At 39.5% G+C, this 23,407-nt stretch overlaps 2 protein-coding genes across 5 annotated transcripts; one reads left to right on the top strand and one right to left on the bottom strand.

The window, feature by feature from the left end:
- Positions 1–1,656: 1,656 nt before the first annotated feature.
- On the bottom strand, positions 1,657–17,303 carry acox1 (acyl-CoA oxidase 1, palmitoyl). 3 transcript variants are annotated; one of them, XM_026170467.2, is made up of 14 exons: positions 17,064–17,303; positions 15,771–15,930; positions 11,834–11,994; positions 8,559–8,666; positions 8,341–8,460; positions 8,110–8,225; positions 7,533–7,702; positions 6,986–7,148; positions 6,149–6,339; positions 5,700–5,879; positions 3,626–3,731; positions 2,613–2,756; positions 2,240–2,446; positions 1,657–2,037 (listed from the first exon to the last, which is right to left on the bottom strand). In XM_026170467.2, the coding sequence occupies exons 1-14, from the start codon at positions 17,170–17,172 to the stop codon at positions 1,987–1,989; spliced, it is 1,986 nt and encodes a 661-aa protein (XP_026026252.1). In that variant the 5' UTR covers positions 17,173–17,303; the 3' UTR covers positions 1,657–1,986. The 3 variants fall into 3 exon arrangements, with proteins under 3 accessions (XP_026026252.1, XP_026026251.1, XP_080158551.1); XM_026170466.2 differs by lacking the exon at positions 11,834–11,994 and adding an exon at positions 9,676–9,836; XM_080302425.1 differs by lacking the exon at positions 11,834–11,994 and having other exon boundaries at positions 17,064–17,295.
- Positions 17,289–22,494, top strand: ten1 (TEN1 subunit of CST complex). 2 transcript variants are annotated; one of them, XM_026170472.2, is made up of 3 exons: positions 17,289–17,492; positions 20,785–20,921; positions 21,581–22,494. In XM_026170472.2, exons 1-3 carry the CDS (start codon positions 17,404–17,406, stop codon positions 21,724–21,726), a joined length of 372 nt encoding a protein of 123 aa, XP_026026257.1. In that variant the 5' UTR covers positions 17,289–17,403; the 3' UTR covers positions 21,727–22,494. The 2 variants fall into 2 exon arrangements, with proteins under 2 accessions (XP_026026257.1, XP_026026255.1); XM_026170470.2 differs by having other exon boundaries at positions 17,292–17,492; positions 20,785–20,942.
- The last annotated feature ends 913 nt before the right edge of the window (positions 22,495–23,407 follow it).

Here is a 23,407-nt window from a genome sequence, read left to right as displayed (position 1 = left end):
AGGATTTTAGTGTCCAAACAGTTGGAAGTAAAAATAAGATACTGTTGGTCAAAGCCAGAAAATTCTGAACTGTATACATGTCACTCATTAATTTATTTCTCCAGATTTTTGTGGACTTTTTTGGTGGGTTTAAAAAACAAACAAACCCACACACAATGGTGATATTTCAGGTCATGTCTTTATTTGCCAACCATAAAAACTGTTCTTACTCATTGAAACATGTTTTTATTTTAGCTTTTAAAAAAGAAAAAAAAAAAACAAAAAACAAACCTCAAAGAGCTTACTCTTATATAGTGATCATTGTGACCGTTTAACAAATCAAAATAGTTTTGTGAAAAAAACAAAACAAATGAAATGCAATTACTTGTGAGAATATTCTGAATTAGAGTCAAGAAGAAGAAAATAAAACTCCTCCCCACCCACAATGACTGCACAAATTAGAAGACCAGTGTTACGAACAACTTTGTCATCAGAACTTACAGCAGACCCAAACCATTAAATACAGGATCGAAACAGAAGGAGTCATGTGATAACATTCTGAATTAATGGTCAGGCACATAATTATTATACAAATCATCATCGTCTACAGCGAGGTTTTAGATTTAAGCTCACTGCCCAACAAGTCATTTACAAAAAAAAAAAAAAAAAAAGTAATTTTACTGCTTTGCAGCATCACTTAAACAATTGCACTCTGAGATAAAAGGAACATTTTAGTAAACAAATTCATTTAGATTTCTTAGATTGAAATATGTTAGAATAAATGAAAAAACAAAAAAAATCCATCCAGACCTTAACATAATCATGCTGAGCATTTACAGATACAGAGCCGATACTGTCAGAAACTGAAGCTTTGAGAATCCTAGCGTGCTGAACTTGATCTTCTCTCAGCCCCAAATTTTTTCCACCGTCTCAAATGTGCACACTGCCTCTCAGCTGTCCAGTGAGCTCAGCTCCTATTTATGGAGCACCAATACGGCGGACTTGCCATGTGACATAATGTTGGTCATTGTGTGGGAACAGATGCGGAATAAGAAATAAGAGAAGAGGCAGACAGATTCACCTTTTTGACTGAAATAAGACAACTGGAGGATTTAGGCAGTTAAAGGCTTGTGGGGACTACAGCTGGTGACGTGGGTTTACAGCCGACTGCAGCAAATGCTGTTAAAAACGGCCACATTTCTGGGGTACAGATGCTGAACATTTGATACTAAAACAAAATCACAGATTTCAAGTGAGCCATCAGTTAGCAGTGACTTTTACGATCATTTTATTACAATAAGTGACTGAAGAATCTCTCTTTATGAAAAAGTTTTTCAATCGAAAATTGTATCTGAAACAAACGGAAGTCTGCCATGTTATTGGTTGAATCTTGGTTGAATCACTGATGTGAAACTACTCCTTAAGCAGTACCATGATTGATAAATGTTATGGACAAACAAAAGCCTCTTCAAATAATTAAGAACAACAGTTTGTCACCCTGATTTTACCATTAGCCGATTGCCCACATTATGTAACAATCAGACATTCTGTACTTGCTAGAAGAGAGAGGGAGAAGAAAAAAGGAAATTTCAGGCATGCAGCAAAGAAATTGAGGGGGGAAAAAAAAAAAAAAAAAAAAAAAAACTGACCACAAATAATACTTTGCAGTAGATGTTCTGTTCAAAAGGCAGGTCAGTCTAAAATTGTAAATGTGTGATTGTTAGTGTTAAAGCTATTCTTCAGGTCTCTCAGTGGGCTCACTTTATCAATTTTCAGTCTTGGTTGCATTTCCATTTCCCTTCATAAGACACATCTACTCACTTTAAATTCCCTTCTCTCACTCTCTACTATCTTATAGGGTTAGTTCGCCATCTACCATGGCCTTAAGAGGGCTAATATTTGAAATATACCAGCTGGTAGCTAGTAAAGAGCCTCATGGGATAGATTAGTACTGTTGAGCCTGCAGAGTCAAAGGGTCCGGCCAGGAGGTGAGGTTCATGGATCAGTTCACAGTTTGGACCGCAGAGGCTTCAGGTACTTGTGGAAAGATTCGTGTACCTGTAGGGAGGGGGGAAAAAAAGTTGCTGAAATAATGCATTGCATTGTACACAATGATCACACAAACAGGTTTAGTGTGAGGTTGGATTTGCCAACATCTTCATTTTCATATAAAACACACTCGAGTTCCACGCTGCTGATAAATGCAAAGAGCAGCTTAGCATTAACACTGTGACCATACAACCTCGTGGGCTCGACTGACCTCTGTAGCATTGAGGGGGGATTTGCGAGCCCACTCGAACATGTGCTCATAAACATTCCCATCGTATCGTCCCAGGACCGAATTCAGCTTCTTGTCGTGGATGTCAAAGGCATCCGCCAGGGCCACAGCGTTGGGCCTCAGCTGAGCCAGCAGCTCCTTGATTCGACTAGAAATCTGCATCACCTGAGGCACACTCAGCAGTCCGGCCTAGAAAAAGAATTTGAGAAAAACAAAAAACAAAAAAACCAAACCCACAACACCAGCAGCTGTAGAAATTTGGATCTTAGATCAGACCAAGCTGAGCAGTAGAAAGAGCCTTGAAACAGCACTGTTGTGCTTATCTGCTGACCACACACATGATGATTTTGCTTACCTGTAGGAAGTCTCCAGAGTTCTTTGTGATGCCATACAGGGTGTAGAGCAGAGCCAGGGTTGACAGCACTGAGTGTACTGCAGTATCAGCAACCTCCCCAAGCTTGTCAGTAAAGAGTTTCACTACAACATAGTGACAGTGGGCCTGAACACAAGAGAGAGAGAAAAAAAAAAAAAGAATATACATATACATATTGTTGTGGGCAGTCTGAGGTACACCTGTGCACTACTCATGATGTCAGATCAGCATCCTGATGTGGCACACCTGTGAGGTAGGATGGATTATTTCAATATAGCAGATGTGCCCACTACCACACATTTGGACTGATTTGTGACCACTGTTTGGGAGGGATGGTTATATTGTGTATCTGGAATGAATTTTAGGTCTCTACGTCCATCCCATGGGGAATGGGAGCAAAAACAAAAGTGTTGCGTTTATATTTTTGTTCAGTGTACATACATACACATACACGGGGCGATCGTGGCTCAGGAGTTGGGATTTCGCCTTGTAATCGGAAGGTTGCTGGTTCGAGCCCCAACGACCGAGACTGTCCAAGCCGGACAGTCTCGGTCGTTGTGTCCTTGGGCAAGACACTTCACTCATTGCCTACTGGTGGTGGTCAGAGGGCCCGGTGGCGCCAGTGTCCGGCAGCCTCGCCTCTGTCAGTGCGCCCCAGGGTGGCTGTGGCTACAATGTAGCTTGCCATCACCAGTGTGTGAATGTGTGTGTGAATGGGTGGATGACTGGATATGTAAAGCGCTTTGGGGTCCTTAGGGACTAGAAAAGCGCTATATAAATACAGGCCATTTACCACACACACACACACACACACACACACACACACACACAAGAAACAGAAGAACCGAAGATACTGACTAGTAACAAACAACCTCCAACTTTAGGGCAATATTCAAAGGGTGACAGATGTTTTAGATATTCTTTTCAAGTAAAACCTTCCAAGGTTAGTCATAATTTATTCATAAAAAAGGACAATCAAGCAAAATTGAACTTACATTTGAGGCTCTGACCAGGTCAATGGCGCTGTTGTTCCAGGCATCCTCCTGACTCTTCCTGCGTTGCAGCTCCTGCTGGATGCTCTTCGCTGCCAGCTCCACTAGACTATAAACACAGAAACATAGCGTGCATTAAGCAACAAAGCCAGAATTACCTCCTTGTGGTTGTAGGTAAGCTGCAGTTTTCCATCCCAGTATGTCTAGACTAAAATGTGTACCGAATGCTCTTCAATGGATCAACATTAAAGATTAGCGCTGACCTACAGAGTTGCATACTGAATACAACTAAATGTGAGTACGATCAGTCTTCCCTTTTCGTTCACAATTATAGATCAAAGAGTGTTTCATGTCACACTAAAGTTGACTTTTAACCTTTTGTGATGGAAAACAAAAAAAGATGAGCCCCTCCTATGACAGTAACTAGTGTTTGCATAATAGACTTAATAGATAAATAGCAGGTTTACACCAAAGACTTGGAGGAAGATAGTACACTAGTTAACCTACAACATTCAAGCTTCAATGAATACATCTAAAATTGGGCTTAGACAGGGATTATGAAGTCCTGGATTAAGGCAAGTAAGCTAAAAATGAGGTTTTATGCTGTGAAATAATGATAAAAAAAACAAACAAACAAACGTTTTTGTGGCATTGCTGATGTTATGACAGATACTGTAAGAGCGGTTTCTTCTTTGGTGGTAAACAAAACAAATGCAGGGGTACAAAGAGAGCATTTTACAACTTGGGGAGGCAGAGCAGCCACCAACCTTAAACACAAATTAACTGAATTAGTTTGAGTCCGAAACGATACAGTATGTGCGCCCTTTGGATGAAACGAGAAACTTCCAGGTGCCTCAAATAATCAGAAACACGTGGATTAAGATAAAAAGGGGAGATGAGAGAAGTTGCCTACGCTCCCTGACAAACACTGCTGAGTCCAAGTTAAACCTGCCTCCCTGATGGATTTATTTAATCTTCAATTTAGAGACGCTTTAATCCTCCCTCTTGCAATCGCCTTAGTTAGAGCAGGCAGAAATGTACGACTGAGCAAATGTCAGACTGTGCAAGTCCATTTTTAAGAAACACCAAACAAGCTTTTTAGTCTGGTTCTTGACTAAAGCCTCACCCCTCCCAAGCTTTACCTACCTGCCAACACAGAGTCAGTGTTTGACACCATAACACTCATTTAGTTTTTTCAGATATGTCAACTCCCCTTATGAAAAACTAGCCTTTTACTACTTTCTTTTCATCTGTTTAGTCCCAATACTTTAAGCATCATTTTCTTAATACTATTTAAAAAACAAAACAAAAAACAAAACAAAAAAAAAAAAACCACCCAATTATAAATGCATATTTGCCTTTTAACCCTCTGATGTTTAAAGTTGGACCACATTTAAAAAAAAAAAACCCCACACTTCCACCACAGTTGACACTCCTTGCCGGATGGGTTTCGATAATGACAGCTGCATATCATGTCACATGCAGGGAATGACCAACAACTGCAGGTGTAAGTCAGACTTGCACTAGCAAACTGAACTATTAAAGAGATCAGTAGTGACGACTGCAAAACTTGTTTTTAAAAAGAAAATACGGTGTATAACATTTAAGGAAGGACAACACTCAGTGGAAACCCATTCCCAAATATGAATGGGAATCAAAAAGCAACTTTGTCAGAGACCATCGTGATCATGGTTCTCAGTTGTGAAGTGGCAGCATGGAGAGGGCATATTTTACCACCCCGACTGCACTTTACTGTGTAGAAATGTTACTATACACAGTAAAATACACAGATTTCTTCTCTGTACACAGTTTAAAATTTTTTGTACACAACTTCTTTTATGGTTTTTCATTTTTCTAATATCTCCAATTGACTTTTCTTCCTGACTTCTTCCTTTTGCTGCTGGAGCGTGAATTTCCCCAGTGTGCAATCCAATGTTCAAGTTCCACCACCTTTTCTAATGTACGAACCCAGAAAACCTGTACAATTCTACTAGATATATAAATATTAAGGGCAAATAAAAGGAAACGGGTAATATTTCATGTAGCAAGGTCATCATCTTTCCCACTGCTTTCTTACATGGCTGCTCGGAGTTTGTAGACCTCCGTCAGGCTAGTCAGGTCATTGATGTCAACCACTGTTGGCCTGGCAGCGACGGGCTGTGGCTGCACCCTCCGCACATCTGCTTCGTTCAGGTATGACACAATGCCGCTCAGCTGCTGGCCTGCCTTAGCCTGTTTGTAGCTCTTCACCAGGTATCTGCAGACACGAGTGCTCAGTTTAACAGTTAGATGCGCGAGATAGCTAGCAGCTGCGTTTCTATCAATTGAAAGCTTTACAGAAATATTTACTGTACCTATTAGAAATAAAAGTTAACATATCTTCATTTTTCAACTAACTGCATGTTTTAGTCATCGGTGTGAAGGTGAGTTTATGAACGGAGCTTATATGTTACACCACCAATACTGACACATAATTCAGCTTCAGTAGTTCTCTAATTTGTGGTGTTAAATGTCACTTTGCGTTACCTGGCAGTCTGCAGCATCATGACTGTATTCTCTCCTTCGTAGGTGCAGGTAGGGGTAAACTCAACATAAATGTCCGGCAAGGCACTGCTTCGAGAGTAACCGTGGCCACCACATGACATGCGGCACACCTCGATGGCTGAGGTCGCTTCCCATGAGGTGAAGGCCTTCAAACCCGCAGACAAGGCATGGAGCTGTGAATTAGAGAGCAAAGCAAGTGAAACAGATTAATTCATAGCTATGAATGAATTAAACTTAAGAAATGGGAACAAATATATGGTTCTGAGACAGGCTGGACTGAAAGTGAGTGGAAGAAAAAAAAAAAAAAAAAAGCAGTCTGTCCAAAGAAAGAGGACAGGCTACCATTCCACCAAAAACCAGCAACCGTGCCATCAAACAAAACCATATGCGACACAGATATGCTTCAGAAATGTCTGGTAATTGCTTTTCTAACATTTTGCTCAAAATTCCAAACAGATTTGTTTTGTTTTAATGTAAAGTGTAAAAATCTATTTAAAAAAAAAAGAAAAAAAAAAAAGAAAGAAAGTGTTTTTAAATGTTATGTGATTAATCTGTCCATTGATCATCAGCACAATTCCTCACTTAATTCTCATTCTAGTACACCCCACCCAGCCCCCAACTTAATTTAAACCCTGACCACAGAAGTGGGATCAACAGAGTGGGTGAACTAGTCCCTGAGAAAAACTCCTGCAGTGGGAGAAGAAGGAGGAGGGGAAGGAAAAAAGAAAAAGAAAGAAAGTGTTTTTAAATGTTATGTGATTAATCTGTCCATTGAGCAATTAAGCTTTGCTGCCCCACATGAGGATGGCTGGTCAGTACCTCAGGCATCTCGCTGAAGTCTCCCTGGTTGATGTCTTCAGTAATGCGGTGGTAGGTCTGCCTCATGTACTGGCCAACAAAAGTGAAGGCATAGGCTGTGGCCAGCAGAGGGAACAGCTTGTACTGCTGTGTCTGATAGTCGAGGATCTGAGGCTCTGGCTCTCTGTGCAATAGAAACGCAAAACTTTTTTTTTTTTTTTTTCATGATTGAAACAGTGACGCAGACGAGCGAGACCACCGAGTTTAATGTCTCAGGTCTTTTTTTTATAGTCACCTATGCAAAAGTTGCAGATGTGTCAATCCTAGCTGTTTGCACTGCAGTATACTTCACATCACATACCGCTGGGATTCATTTTTCCTTTATGCTGATATTCGGGCAAACTAGGAACCACTAGTAGAGTGAAGTACTTTAAAGTACTAGTGTAACGTTCAGCCTGTTCACTTGATTTATTTCAGCTTAACTACAAATTTGTTTTTACTCACTACTTTTGAGTCATGAGATGTTTGTGCAAATGTTTGCATTGACAGCGATCAACTGTCCACTGACCCTGGCCGTATTTCAGACTGGTGACGCACGGCACTGTAGCGGATGGCAATGGTGGAGGACTTTGCAAGGGCTCGAGCTGACTCGGCGACAATCATGGAGCGGATGAACACCATGGTGCCGTAGGTCAGCTTAGTACTTGGTGGTTTCACATAGGTTCCATCTGGCTCCACCTGGTGGACAGAGTCATATTGAAGCCCCACTTGAAATGTATTTATTCTGTATCCATATAACCACCAACAACACCAAGTGTCAATGCATATTACCAAATTGAATAAGTATTTTTTGAGTAATTCTTGCAAGGCATTTGCAAATGTAATCCCAATGAGGACAATTTCTGACACTAATCAGTTATACCACCACTGTTAGCACAGATTGGCGCTTGATTATAAAATAATCTGCAAGGAGCAAAAGGACAAGAAATGGTTGAAACATGACCAATAACTGTGCATTATTGCAGTAACGGGGTATAATTTCAAGATCAGCAATTCCCTTCCCAAACATCACAAACAAAGAGCTGAGGTAAATTAATCCACTCATGGCGAATCACTGCTGTTAAAAAGACAAACTTTCATTTCACCTTGGCGTATTTCATCAGCATGTTTTCCCGTGGAATTCGTACGTTCTCCAATTTCAGGAAGCCGTTGTCAACCTCATTGAAGCCAAACTTGGGGCCAATGTCGCCAACAACAATACCTGAGAGAGAAAGACAAACAAAGCTAGTAAGAGAAAAAGTGAGATGGACAGAAAGGATGATGAGGACTTACTTTACAAATATCACATTCAGAAAGTCATCACAGACTGTGGTTACCTGGCAGGGGTAAATGTGTGTTCATATCTCTGATGGGTACGATGAAAGCATGCAGACCATGGCAGTTTCCAAGAGTGTAAAGCTGTGCTAACACTATGGCATGGTTGGAGGTTTTCCCAACTAGAAAGAGAGGGTGAAATGGTTAAAAGCAAAACAAGAAAACCCCACAAACGCTATTCATGATGAAACCCCAGACCTAACGGAGTCAAAACACTTACGTCCTCCGGGCCACCACTTGATGGAGCTCACAGTGGGACTGTTCAAGACAAACTCTTGAGTGGCTGGATCATATGTGGCTGTGGTCTCCAGCCCTCTAAGGTGTGTGCCTGGAGTGATTCAATATGTCAAAGGCCACCAGACACACATGCAGAGAACACAGTTAAAAAGCAAAAGTAGTGCATCACAATGCTGGTTAGACATTAGCAGTCGATCTGATGATTTTTATTTACAGAACACAACTTTAGCATCAGAGATGGAAAAAAAAATCTAAGTTTAAACTTATAATAAATTGACAGCACATTTGGCCCTTGAGACTTAAAATGGAGTATCCAGTATAAATTTACTTAAGTAAAATAGCTGAATCCACTTCTCTCCGAGAGAAGCTTGTAGGTGTTTGACAGATCTTAATTTTCAATCACAATTTTAAGATGATTCAGTTCTATGCTGTTTAAGCTGGATTTTACTGGTTTTTAGTTAAAGACATAACAGCCCATGCTGTTAAAGTATAGTAAAGATTATTAGTGAAGACAAGAAAACAAAACAAAAACACAAACCAGATAAGAAGAGCTACTGTGGAACAGGAGGGGTGGCCAGGGAGTAGAACAGCCAGTGAGAAACTACTCAATGTTTCTCTGTGTTTACATTTTTTTTTTAAAGTTCTGAAAGGAAAACTTTACACTTGTCCAGTGGCCCCGTGGACACAGATGTTATGTAAATGAATCATTAGTTTCAAGATTTTTTTTCTCTTTAACAAAGAAAACACTTCCACTGTTAGAGATATACTGGGTGCATTTACCATCATCTAATCTTAAAGTAGCACAGTGGTTTAACTCTTACTTTGTTTGCAGCAGTTCTCTAGTTGACTAAATTTACCTAAATTCCTTGAAGTGTCTTTAAATAAACCACTTGTACACCAGCGCATATTTTGGTTGGTGAATATACATATTTGAATAATAAACCAGTGTTGAATGCCATGTGTAAAATAAGCAGCACTAAGTTCTTTCTTACTTTAAATTGCAACCAACCTGACTCAATAGTTTGTGGGAATATCGACAATAAAATTAAAAATGGCATCGTGTTCCTAACTGGCCTACTCTGTTTCGGACTTCATTTTACCGTGGCCCATCTCAGTCTGAGCGTAGGTGCCGATGATCTTTAGGGTCCAGGCGGGCATGAAGAAACGGTCCATTTGCTCTGGGGTGGCCTGGTTGAGTAGTGTGGGCAGGAACATCCCGAGATGAAGATCCAGGGGCTCTGGCCTGTCAGGGTGCACACATCTTGGCCACGCAAGGCAGTGGGAAATGGGGAAAAAAGCAGGTTGTAATGTAGAAAGGGCGAGGAGAAGGGACGCAGATGGTGGAAATGATTATGAAGAGTTTAAGACAACGTTAGCAGAGATGAATGAGAAGATAATGATGCAGTTTTGTATCCGCAGGAAGAATTATTTACAGGAATTGAAATAGTGATGCAAGAATAAAAGACATGTGCACAAGCAGCAGAGAAAGAGGTGACAAAGACAAATTAAAACAATTTGTCAGCATGACATGCATATTGGAATTGCTGATTTGATCATGTGGTGAGAATCTAACTTCAAACTTCATAAATGCCATTTTCCAAAAGTTTGTCTTTAGTAGCTGGATCTACACATTTACCCATACCACTGACAGGGATGACCAAGACTTGAACTTTAGCCTACTCTCAGTTTGGGTTGCTCAGTTGGCAACAACTCAAAGCCACCAAAAATGTTTAGGGGAGTTGAACGGATACATAGATGTAAACTGGACCTGCTTGTTACAACGCTGACAGAATGTATATTAATTAAGTCTAAAGAGATAACTGGTAGTGTTATTTATATGCTCGTTTTGAATATGATACTAGTCACATGTTGGGAAATCAAGTTGGGATGGGGCAGCCAAAGTGGAACATTTAATTATTAACATGACTTTGTAGTTACAAAAACAAAACAAAAAAGGATAGTGCTTTCTTTGGTCCTGAGATCATTTACAATGGACAAAAATTGTTTAATGATTTTTGGAACCCATGGTTAGAGTGTCCTGCAGGCTAAAGAGGAGAAGGAACATTAAACAGTCCAGTCATTGAAAGGATTCAGTGTGTCGTGAAAAAAAATAAACAAAACCAAACAAACAAAAAAAAAACCCAAAACAAAACAGAAGCAGTTAGTTCCTAAACAAAGGAGCAAAAATGTGCCACCCCCAACTTAAATAAAATAGTGTAGCAGGCAGCAAATTCAAAATGAGCAACTGTTGCCAACACACAGTGCAGAGTTTTTATTATTTTTTTGCATCATTTTCAGTGAATATGGGGTCTAAATCGCAAATTCCAGCAGTCTGATATTAGGAATAGCCTCACAAGAGTGTTAAGGCACCCTTGACCACAACTAAGTGTTCTCTCTAACTGACCCAGTGTAGGCTCAAACCAAACTGAACTGGTGAGTGAATACAGGGGTAAATATTAAGTGCAGCTTTGTGACAGATTTACAAATTCAAAATAACATCCACCAGGCTTTTTAACAGAAAGCCACCAAACAATAGCTGCTTGGCCTACATTCTCTCTCACATAGATTTGCTAATTTCTCAGATTACAAAGAGACATTCAGAGGCCTCATTATGAACTCGTGAGCCACAAACTTCTGCAGCTTATAATGCTGCTTCTCTTACTCTTTCAAGACTTCATGAAAAAGACAACTGAACTAGTTTCATGTTTCTAGTTCCCATCATTTCAAATCCACAGGCCAAACAAAGACAGGCCATCTCTGATCAGTTATTCAGTCTTAATTGTTAAAATCATGCATAGAAAAAAGTGCAAATCAGGGGAGCAATCAAAATATACACAAGCTTCATAATCAGGGCATTATCAACATAGAAAGGGGAATGAAAGAGTCAGTGGGAAGGAAGTAGACTTAGAAACTGCTTATGGGAAAGTGTTGATGACATAAAACTAGTTTAATATTTAGGGTCTAAATGGGAACTTCTACTGAAGCTACGCTAATAGCATGGATAGATCTACATGTAGCGTCTTTTAGAAAAGCATGCAAACTGCAAACACAATCATAAGGACACACATGCAACTACTTTGGATTTTCTCAATATTTTGCTTCTGTCAAACACATACAAGAAATTAGAGTTATGGTTTTAAATGTTTTATTCTTTTGCTCAAATGTGACTGCTGATCATTTATCAGCAGAGGATGATAAAGTTTTGTCCAAGGGCCTTAATCAACATTCAGTAAGTTCAAAGCTAAGTCCAGGACTGACCGTGACCCATCTCAGTTTGGGCATAAGTGCCCATCACCCGGTAGGACTCTGCCAAAGGCAACCATTTCTTTTTTTGGTGATGGTCACATTGGCTGTGCAGGAATGGGATGAACATGGCAAAGTGTAGTCCCAAAGGCTCCTGATTGTTGCCTTTGACCATACTGGGTAAAGGGAAGTGTACACAAGTGTGGTTCAGACAATGTTAACTCGCATATTAGACATGGATAATTTGATTACATCCAATTGGAAGTTTTCTACATACATCAAGTTTGGATCTGTCAAACACATACAAGAAATCAGAGGTATTCTTGGTGTTAAACACTTTTCCCATCCTGCTTAAAATGGCATTTTGCCTGGCCTTAGAGATCATTTATTAAACTTTTTTGGGGAAAAATAAAAATTGTAAATTTGAAGCGTTTCAACACAGAATCATTAAGTTTTGTCTAAGGAACTCCAGAAAAATTAAGTTAATTTGTGTCAAAAGCTAAATCCAAGACTGACCGTGACCCATCTCAGTTTGGGCATATGTGCCCACCACCTGGAAGGACTCTGTCAGAGGCAACCATTTCTTTTTTTGCTGAGAGTCACACTGGCTGTGCATGGTTGGAAGGAACACCCCAAAATGTATTCCCATAGCCTCAGGGATGTTGCCTTTGACCATACTGGGTGAATACAAGGTCAGATTTACCATCAACTCAAATGTTAGATGACTGCATTATTTTATGACATCAAGTTTATTTCCTATATAGTGATATTAAGTTTGGATCTGTCAAACATACAAGAAGAGAGAGACACTCTGTTCAACAGTTCCCAGTTTTGCTAAAATAAAACAACCCCAAAATAGTCTCGTCTTCCCCAAAATATAACTTCGATTAAACTCTCAAAAGTTGCAAATTTGAGGCATTTTAGCACAGCATCATGAAGTTGTGTCTAAGGGTCTTAAATAGTCAAGCCAATAAGTTTAAAGTAAATCCAAGAATGACTGTGACCAGTTTGGCCAGATTTTACCAAGTGGAGCAACCCCCCCCCCCCCCACACACAAAAAAAAAAGCAAAAATGCAAGTGAAGAGATCTAACAGTACTCATTTTAAAACAAAGATGCATGGACTTTAATGTACAAAGTGTGCTAATTAGCCAGTCAAAAATAAATATACCCAATGAACCCAGTAAATAACCAAAACAGTGTGTGCATTAGGGCTGCCACAAACGATTATTTTGATAGTCGACTAGTCACCGATTATTTTTGCGATTAGTCGACTAATCAGATCATCATCCATTGGACGTAAAACGTACAGCTTATTGCACCAGCAGCATCTGCTCTTATACAACTAGCATTAGCTTACAGCTTTAAGTGTTTAAGGTATGTGCTAACTAAAAATAAAGACAAGATGATAGTTCGTTTCAGTGAAGTTTAATAAACTCCTTGCTATCTAAAATATAACAGGACACTGGAGTATATTCTGGAGCATCTCACACTTCTGATAATCAGTTGTCTGCTTGACGTTTATTCAGCTGTGTAAAAACTATAACTTTAATCTCAGCCAAACAGATTTACTCAGGAACAAATAAAATACTAAAAGAAAAAAAAAGCCAAACAATAACATTTTTAATTTATCTAAGTGACTCATATGTTTAACCTGAGTAGCGAAAGACGGCGGTGGGTTTGAAAACGATTTGCCGGGAGTCCGGTGTTCTCACGGCTCTAGTTAGCCTAGCCCCGGCTAGCTATCGAGCTAGTGGGTAACAGACGTCTCCAAAAACGTCGGAGCGCTTTTGAAAATATGTGGTGTCTTGATAAACTGAGCAGATATTTGAGGTTTACACAGCTACATTCCCGCCTGAAAATATGTTAAACGTTTATTTTGTGACCCAGAAAGAATAAGAGTAATATTAAAACTAACTAGCTGCCGCCATTGTTGGAAACTGAGCTGGGCCGTGCTATGAATTCTGGGACACAGCTTCTTCTTCGGGGTTTAACGGCAGCTGGCATCCTTGTACATGCAGTGCTGCCATCTTCTGTTTCAATCCGTTATTACACTCTTAAATCCTACTACATATTCCTGCGTCTTTTGTGATCTTACAAAGCTTCAAACGACGCGTCGACTATTAAATCAGTCGTCGACAATTTTGATATTCGACGTAATCGTGACTAGTCGACTAATCGTGGCAGCCCTAGTGTGCATGGAAATGCAGATTTTAAACATGTGCTTCTCTACAAAAGCATTTAACAATTCAGATGAACTGGAGGCAGTGGAAGGAAAACCAATAGGGAATGTTTGGTTTTCTTTTTTTCTTTTTTCTTTTTAAAAATGGGGCAACCCTCTTAGAAATTGCTGGGGACTGTGTGCAGATAAATCTGTACGATCTCTAGACAGATCCAACAGCTCAAGTGAAATACATGACAAACTATTACAGCGATTGTGTAGATAATGAACAAAGAACTTTGCTTACAGTCAGATCCTGACCCATCTGCTTTTTTAATAAGTGGAAACATTTTTCCCTGTATGTTATGCAATGTTGCAAGCCAAAGCCCCATTAAAAGCTGTATTTTGGCAGACATTTCAGTACAGCATGCATTATGTGGTAGTGGGGAAATTTTAAAACATTTAAAAATTAAAACAAACAGGTAACGTGTCATGTTGCAGAGCTCTGTGTGTATGCACCTCTGAGAAAAAGGCACAGAGTTGCTCTTGTGCTCTTTGCAGTTTTCATTGTGGATCAATCTCTATGCAGAAATATGACATTCAACCTGAAACACTCCAAACCCATCTGCTCACTGTTCCTCATCAAAATATGACAATAGTCTTCAGTAATATGAGGACCAGAAGAATGTGGGGCTCAGCTCTAAACATGCAGGGTGAGAACTCAGTGACGAGCTACAGATCATTTGGGGATTTTTGACTGTTAATAAATCTGGACATGTGTCTTGACAACTCAAAGGATTTGTATGAATATGTGCAGTTTACAGTGGAAGCTGCACTGCATGGTAGAGCTTTGAAGAATTGAGTTTAAGTAAATGCACACAGCTCATGAAGAAAGCGCACGATACGTGGCAGATTGCTGCCCTCTAACACAATTTTAATCTTTTGCGAACTTTGCTCCAGCTGCTTTTGTTGTTGACTTAGTTGCCAAGACTGGTTTAAAAAAAAAAATCTACTTGATTGGGTTCAATTTGGAGGGGGGAGGGGGGCTCTTAACCTCCTAGGACCTGGCGTCCACATATGTGAACATCACATTTTGGGTTATTTAGACCAAAATACTAAAATTTGCTCTACAAGGGCCTGATATCCACTTACGAGGACATTATACTGCTACTGTTCTATCGAAATTTTAAACAAATATCCTCATAAGTGGCTCTCATTTTTCTCAGAAACAAAAATTAGGTAAAACTTTTTTTATTTTTTTTTTAAGTAATTCTTTGTTTTTACATTCATCAGGTTCCAATCAGCCCAAATATCAAAGAGAAATTAAAAATGCATGCCGTGGAAGAGTTCGGGTCTTAGGAGGTTAATTAAGAAAACTATATTAGGGCCGTTCATGTAACATCTGTGACACTGTTTGAGATTATTGCTCGGGAACAAACATTGGTTTTCGTTGCTTTGCATATCGCACACGAGCTGACAGAGAAGGTGGGTGGATAATTTGATTACTGTCAAAGTACAGTCGGGGTGTAGTAACATTAACGTACACCACATACACGATACTTTACCTTTGAGCCTCACATCATTTGCTTCATAAGAACATTTCGTTAAGCCTTTTTATGAGTATACGCTGAAATGCACTGAGTGTGATAAGCCCCCCCTCCCCACTTATACTTCTACAGATGAACAGCATCTACACACAAACGAGTGGATTTAAACATTTGCAGGCTGTTGTTTAATAACAAACCCATTTACTTTAACAGTTGGCTTTATGAGCAGATTCCTCTACCACATACCTCTTATAGTGGTAGATCTCCTCTGGGTCAGCAATACCATACTCTCTGAGCTTCAGGATCATTTGGGCACTTTTTCTAACGGCTTGGTCATAGCGCTCACTGCGGGACAAGAAGTTTGGGTCTTCTTCCTTAAAGTCTGGGTCGCTGAAAACGAGTGACTCTACAGTGGAAATTCAAACATTCATGCATTAGTAAGGCAGCTACTAATTGAACAGGTATGGCACGCTGAAAAGGATGAATCCCACAAATACCTCAAGGCCAAACACATAGTAAGCCTGTTTCACCAGAATTGAGTAGGACACAACCACTCAGCATCCTATAATAAACTGTAAAGAAGTCATTCGCTTAGCAGAATGGTTTTAGTGTCCCCCCCCTATGTAAAAGACAGTAATTACATTTCTAAAAGAGGTCACATGGGAAGCTGGGATTGCTGCAAAGGTAACTCTACACATAAGCTGAGTTCAGTTCTGCTTAATATCAATAACTAATTCTTTCTCTTTATGAAGTTATTGGTGTGATTCTCCAGTCCCATGTGGCCCCTTGGGAAAATTAATTGTTCCCCCCTGTCCTGTGATCCCTGATGACACAAGAAACAGCTTCCGTTAGCTTGGCATTAGCAGTTTATCAGTTTACATGAGAGACACATTAACCTTTACTAAAAAAACACTGCAAATGCCCGTTTATTGATTTCCACAATGCCAAATTCCAGCTTGAATTTGGACATTGGAGTACCGGATGAAAGATTTCACTGTACATAAATATACCTCCATAGTAATCAGTATGCGCCTCAAGTTGTACGTGCTGAACTAACATTACACGGGACGTGTCAGCAGTTTGGGTTCATCTACCGCTGTCCACAATAAAAAATAAAAAAAAAAGAAGTGGGTTAAAGTGCATTGCTTCAGTACAGTGAAACGCATGAAACGTAATCATAAATATAAATGACACTAAAGCCGAATTTAGATTCGGATCGCATAAAAATCATTGTGGCACAGTCACCTTCAGAAATGCCACTTTAAACTAATAATTCTGAGACTGATATCTAAAACATATAAAAGTGTGTTGCACCCCGGACACTAAAAGTCACCTGCAGGTTATGAGAGCTGCTAACACCTTAGCTAACAGCCGATGGAAACACGGCTGTGCTAACATTAAACTTCTCTTACCTTCACGTGAGTGTTTTTTACTTAAATACAAGTACAGGTCCCATGATCGTATTAAATCAAAACAGTCAGCAGCACCAAACGCGTTAAAATAACATGTTTTGATCAAGGAAGACATTTACAATCTCACCAATTTCTCGCCTTCTTCTGGTCTTTTCTGGGCCACCGTCCAAAATAAAGGTCAGTTTTTCGACGTCAAACGTGGCATTTTTTCTTTCCTTAACGATATCAGGATTCATGGTTCCGTCTCAGACTGGAAACAATACTTACTACTTAAAACTATGAAGCGACCCAGATCCTAAAACTCCTGCAAACTGACGGCTTCTCCTGAATCGGCCTCTTATCCACGCAGGCGCAGAGAGGCGGAGGTAAGCCACGTGACATGTAGCGCGGAAGTACCAAGTCGTCTTCAGTTAAACAACTCTTAAATTTTAATCATACAAACCAAACATTTTTTTTAAGAAATCGGGATGCTGCCCTTAGCTGCAGTTTTTCATTTCCCCTGGGAAATAAACTCTGGAAGCGTGGAGGAAGGACAATCAGTCAGAACATTTGGCAGGTGGGTTTTGTTTCAAACTAGAAAAAAATCTTCCGTGTGTGGTTAATGAGATCACGAACAGCCAGTTGTGACAAGCATAATATCTTGTATATACCTGATCTAATGTGGTCAGAGAGGACAGAATCAGACTTATATTAGTAGAGCTACGACTTTTGGTTGTATTTCAGTAAATTCGATATTTAATTTAAATTTTCTAAAGCATCTGTTTGTTGATTTAGCCCACACACCTTTATTCTTCCATAGGCATTAAGAGGGTAAGTAGCAACCAGATGCTGAGAATCAAATGCAGTTGAGCTATTGACCATGGGTAAAATGTGAACTTTTGACAGTTTTCTGGCTAGGAGCATTCAGATGTCTTTTAACATGGTGCCAAGGAGGAAAAATATCAACAATGATCTTTGATCATTAAAGCAATCTTCACTGCTTATCTGTCTGAGATGGATTACAAGACCAACCAATCTAAAGTCCATCGTTCAATAGTGAATTATTCACAAGTGGAAAAATATTCAAGACCGTTGACAGTCTTCCCAGAGGTCCATGCCCCATCAAATTCAACTAAAGGTCAGCCGTCTAATGGCCAGAGAAATAGAAAAAATGTTAGTTGTCAAAGTATCTTGAACTCTACAGGCTTCAGTTAGCCTATTAAATATTAAAGTTCATGATCATACTATTAGAAAACAAGACCAAAGCGGAGATATTAGACTATAATGAACAGCACCACATTTGGCAAATCAAATGCAGCATGTCAGCACGAACATTATGGGCCATAATTCCTCCACAATGATATTAGACACCGATAAAGTCATTTGTCAGAAAACAATTACTTCACGTTACTGTTGTTAAAGGTCAAACCACCTTCAAGTTACTGAATCATGAGGTGTACTTAGTTTTTCACTGCATGTGTTACAGTTAGAGACTTATTATACTTTCACAAATTAAGGCAATAGGATGCAGTACAAGTAAAAGGTGTTTGTAAGATAGTTAAAGTCTGAAAAACTGTTATTAAAACCATACAGTTTCTGAAAATTTCCTCTTAAAAATGAAAATCTTTGAAAATGAACTTTCTCTGCACTCTAGGATTTTTGCTGTCTTCACTGACTGGCAGCAGCACTGAGGGTGGTAGATGTTGACTCAGGCAGAAATGACTGTGTAACTGACATTAATGATTTCATAGCGCTTCTCTGCTCATACACCTTTATTTATCGTTATCCCCTATTCTCCTGTTTGTCACCTAAAACGTAAGTAATTTATAAAGTTTACTTTTATAATTAAAAAGTAAACATATGTCTGAACACAGACAGAACACAGACAGTGGAAAAATGTCAGTCCTAGTTTTACTGGATCTCAGTGCAGCATTTGATACAGTTGACCACAACATATTACTCAAACGACTGGAGAACTGGACAGGTCTTTCAGGAACTGTACTAAACTGGTTCAAAACATACTTAGAAAACAGGAAATACTTTGTATCAATAGGTAACTTCACATCTGAGCAGACAAGTATCACATGTGGAGTTCCCCAAGGTTCCATCTTGGGACCCCCTCTGTTTAACATTTACATGCTCCCACTGGCACAGATTATAAAGAACAACAAAATAAACTATCACAGCTATGCAGATGACACACAAATATATATCACAATGTCACCAGGAGACCGAGGCCCTGTACAGGCTCTTGGTAAATGCATTGAGGAAATTAATGACTGGTTGTGCCACAATTTTCTCCAACTAAACAAAAACAAAACTGAAGTAATAGTCTTTGGCGCCAAAGAAAAACGATTACAGGTCACCAGAGAACTTCAATCTATACATCTAAAAACCACAAACCAGGCGAGAAATTTGGGTGTAGTGATGGATGCAGACCTAAACTTAGAAAAACACATTAAGACAATAACAAAATCAGCTTACTATCACCTCAAGAATATATCAAGGATAAAAGATCTGATGTCTCAACAGGACCTGGAAAAACTAGTCCATGCATTCATTTTTAGTAGGCTTGATTACTGTAACAGCATCTTTACAGGTCTACCTAAAAAATCAGTCAGACAACTACAGCTCATTCAGAACTCTGCTGCTCGAGTCCTCACTAAGACCAAAAAAGTGGACCACATCAGTCCAGCTCTGAGGTCCTTACACTGGCTGCCTGTCCGTCAGAGGATAGACTTTAAAGTTCTGATGCTGGTCTATAAAGCTCTGAATGGTTTAGGACCAAAATACATCAGTGACCTCCTGACCCAGTATGAACCTTCCAGATCCCTCAGGTCATCTGGATTTTATCAGTTCCCAGAGTCAGAACCAGACACGGAGAAGCTGCATTCAGCTTTTATGCTCCATATATGTGGAACAAACTCCCAGAAAGCCTCAGATCAGCTGAAACACTCAGTTTATTTAAATCCAGGTTGAAGACTCACCTGTTCTCAGCTGCATTTGAATAAAGCACCAAATCCACACTTGTAAGCTTAAATTTCAAAACTTACACTAACTACTGATCTTATCTGTTTTGATTTTATATACTGTTTTGTTTGTTTGTTAAGCTTAAATTTCAAAACTTACATTAACTACTGATTTTATCTACTGTTCTGATTTTATCTGTTTTAATTTAATATACTGTTTTGTTTGTTTGTTTGTTTGTTTGTTTGTTAAGTGGGTTTAGAGCTCTGGGTAGCTCCCCAGCTGGGTCTAGACTGGGTCTAGAGAGTATTTTAAATTCAGGGAATTTAAAATAGAAAGTAGCTCGTCCACAGAAGGACTGGTAGCTCCCCTTACGATAAGGGTTCAGATCGCGCGAACAGGTGTGAAATGTGTGTGTTTAGTTAGTTTGTTTGTTTGCTTGTTTTAATCAATTTTAAATCATACTTTTTATTTGTTTTTGTTTCTAATGTCTCTGTAAAGCACTTTGAATCACCTTGTTGTTGAATTGTGCTATACAAATAAATTTGCCTTGCCTTGCCTTGCCTCGCCTTATTACTATCAATTTAAAAAACAAATGGAGCAGATTAAACATACAGAAGCTACTGTGTTGTTCACACTTTATGGCCCCATTGGCTGTTCATTAAACCACTAAAACATACACAGAGCAGCGATTATATCTTCTACATAGATTTAGACCGTACTGCCCTGTTTACACACTTTTTAAAAAAAAATATTGAAGGGTAGCTTTTGTGAACCGGTTGTGTAAATGATTATTTAAATTGTAAATCATACAAAGTTACTCTTGTATAGCTCAATAACTAAACCATGGATCTGGAAATGAACCAAATTCACTTTAAAATGTTTTACTCATTTTTTTTCAGACTTGTATGCTATCAGCCTGAGGAGTCCAGGGCTACGCTGTCAGCACAGCATGCTTCTAAAGAGCACCGTGTGGTTGTCCACACCTTGTTTGTGGAGCCCTTCAACCCCATAATTGGAGCCCAGTACACTGTGCTGGGTGAGATAGAAAATGATGAGAGTAAGAGAAATATTTCACACAGACAGACAGTGTGCAAAAATGTTGCAGGGGACTGTTCAGATGTTAATTTACCCTCACATAACTTAAAAATGGGAAACATTAAGCAAGTGTCAGTTTGTCCTGTGTGTGGTTGACCTGATGCCAGCTTTAAATGCTATGTTTGTTTGTTTGCATTTGTTTTGGAGCGACCGTGGCTCAGGGGGTTGGGAAGTGTTGGGAAGCGTCTGTAACCGGAAGGTCACTGGTTCAATCCACGGGCTCTCTGTCCTGGTCGTTGTGTCCTTGGGCAAGACACTTTACCCTTCCGCCTACAGGTGATGGCCAGAGGGGCCGATGGCGCGATATGGCAGCTTCGCTTCTGCCCCAGGGCAGCTGTGGCTACAACTGCAACTTGCCTCCACCAGTGTGTGAATGTGAGAGTGAATGAATAGTGGTATTGTAAAGCGCTTTGGGTGCCTTGAAAAGCGCTATATAAATCCAATCCATTATTATTATTTTGGGCAAATGTAAATTGCAGTTCAGTACCAGTGAAATTTCTTTGACTCTATTTAGCTTTATGCTGCCTTTTGAAAAATTTAATTCAGGGATGATGTTTTAGTGCTATCACCTGCCTGTGTTTGTAACTTCTTGTCCTACAGGAGTCGGTGCAATGGTCCGTGCCCGTGTGCTGAACTGTGTTGACGGTGTAAACATTGCCCTTCTGGAGAAAGCCATCACTGAACAAAGAAACTTCTTCACAGAGAGGGAGCGCAAACTGGGTGCACAACCTGCAGATGCAACATGATCAGGGACTTTATTCATGTGGTTTCTTTGGTCATCAGAGCTGCAGTGATGCCCCTTGCTGTGCTGTCTGAACAGTGAACTTAATAACTGTCTAAATTTGCGTAAAAGACACGGGTTCACTTCTGAGAGTTTAAATGACTGTCCTGATCTGGGATTTTTCTGCACTTGATCAAGGGATTGCTTTTAAACAGCTAAAGCCCCGCATTAGTGGGGCATTATTAGATTTTCTTGTAGGGTCATTAAAGAGTTACAAACAGATGGTTTGGGTTTATGGCTCATAAATATGTCACATTTTTAGTTTTGTCTGTGATTCTGAAGACTCAAGGTGATGATTCGGCATGGACACAGCTTTAAAGATATGAGCAAATATCCGTATGCATGTAATATGATAAAACTTCACTATATGTCCAAACATACTGGGCCATCAGGAGCAGCTTGGCCATGGAAACATCAGTGCCAGAAGAGGTTAGGATTCTGCAGCTGTTAAGCCAGCAGAGTTTTGGTGAATATTATGCATTGCACCTCAAGCTGGTGCCCCCTTTCTGTAACTGTGCGTTGTCTGCTACTTTGAGACTGAATTGCGTCCTAAAAACTTTGCAAACGTAATATTGGGAAATCTCATCTGACTGTTAAAGTTTAGGTCAGGTTTATGTTGTCTGTCCCATTAATTTTATCAGCCAAGTGTGTTCTTAGCAGAAGTTAATATTAAGAAATGATCAGATGTAGAAATTTTTGTACAAATTGAAATAAAGGATTGTTTGAGTCATCAGTGGCTTCCTTTTAAGCCCCTTTTTGGAATCTATCATTTGCCTTAAATGTTTCATGAAAACAATTTTAATATTAGTCTAAGATCACCCAAGTAAATTTAAAAATACAGGTTTTATTGATTAATTTATTTAATATTTGATGATTTAATTTATTAAGGAAAAAAACTATCCAAACCTACGTGGCCCTATGTCAAAAACGAATCCCCCCACTTTTTAAGTCATGAATTAACCGTGATTGAAAACTTTTTGTTGGAAAGCTGGGTTCTAGTTCACTAACCATACCCAAGCCTGATCACTGTCAGGCAAGTAGAATAAAAAAACCCACTTAAATAGAACCTGTTTGATAAAGTGAAGCGGCCTAAAAGAACTCACAAAGCAACACATCATGCCACTGTCTAAAGAAATGGCTGAGAAACAAAGTTACTGACATCTATCAACCTGGAAATGGTTACAAAGATATATCTAAGGCAGTGTTTCCAGTGAACAACCCTGTGAGCCTTTATTCACAAATGGAGGAAACAGTGGTGATCCTTCCCAGGAGTGGCCAGCCAACCAAAATTACTCCAAGAACACATCATCGACTCATCCATGATTTCACAAAAGAACCCAGAACAACAGTTAAGGTCCGTGTTATTGATTCAACAACGGGAAAAATACAGGACAAAGATGGGAGAGTTCCAAGATGAAAACCACCGCTGAACAAAAATAACAGAGAGTCATTGCATATTTACCAAAAAAACATCTTACTGATACCCAAGACTTTGGGGGAAGTATTCTGTGGATTGATGAGATAAAAGATAAACTTGGTGGAAGGGTTGTGTCCTGTTGCATCTAGTTGTTTCATAAAAAGAACATCAACCCAACAGTCAAACATGGTGGTGGTAGTGTGATGGTCTGGGGCTCCCCTGCTGTTTC

The sequence above is a fragment of the Astatotilapia calliptera genome, chromosome 6 (genome assembly GCF_964374335.1).
Source record: "Astatotilapia calliptera chromosome 6, fAstCal68.1, whole genome shotgun sequence".
Taxonomy (NCBI): domain Eukaryota; kingdom Metazoa; phylum Chordata; class Actinopteri; order Cichliformes; family Cichlidae; genus Astatotilapia; species Astatotilapia calliptera.
The sequence above is the reverse complement of the archived record's forward strand: the minus strand, read 5'-3'. Positions and strand labels throughout refer to the sequence as shown.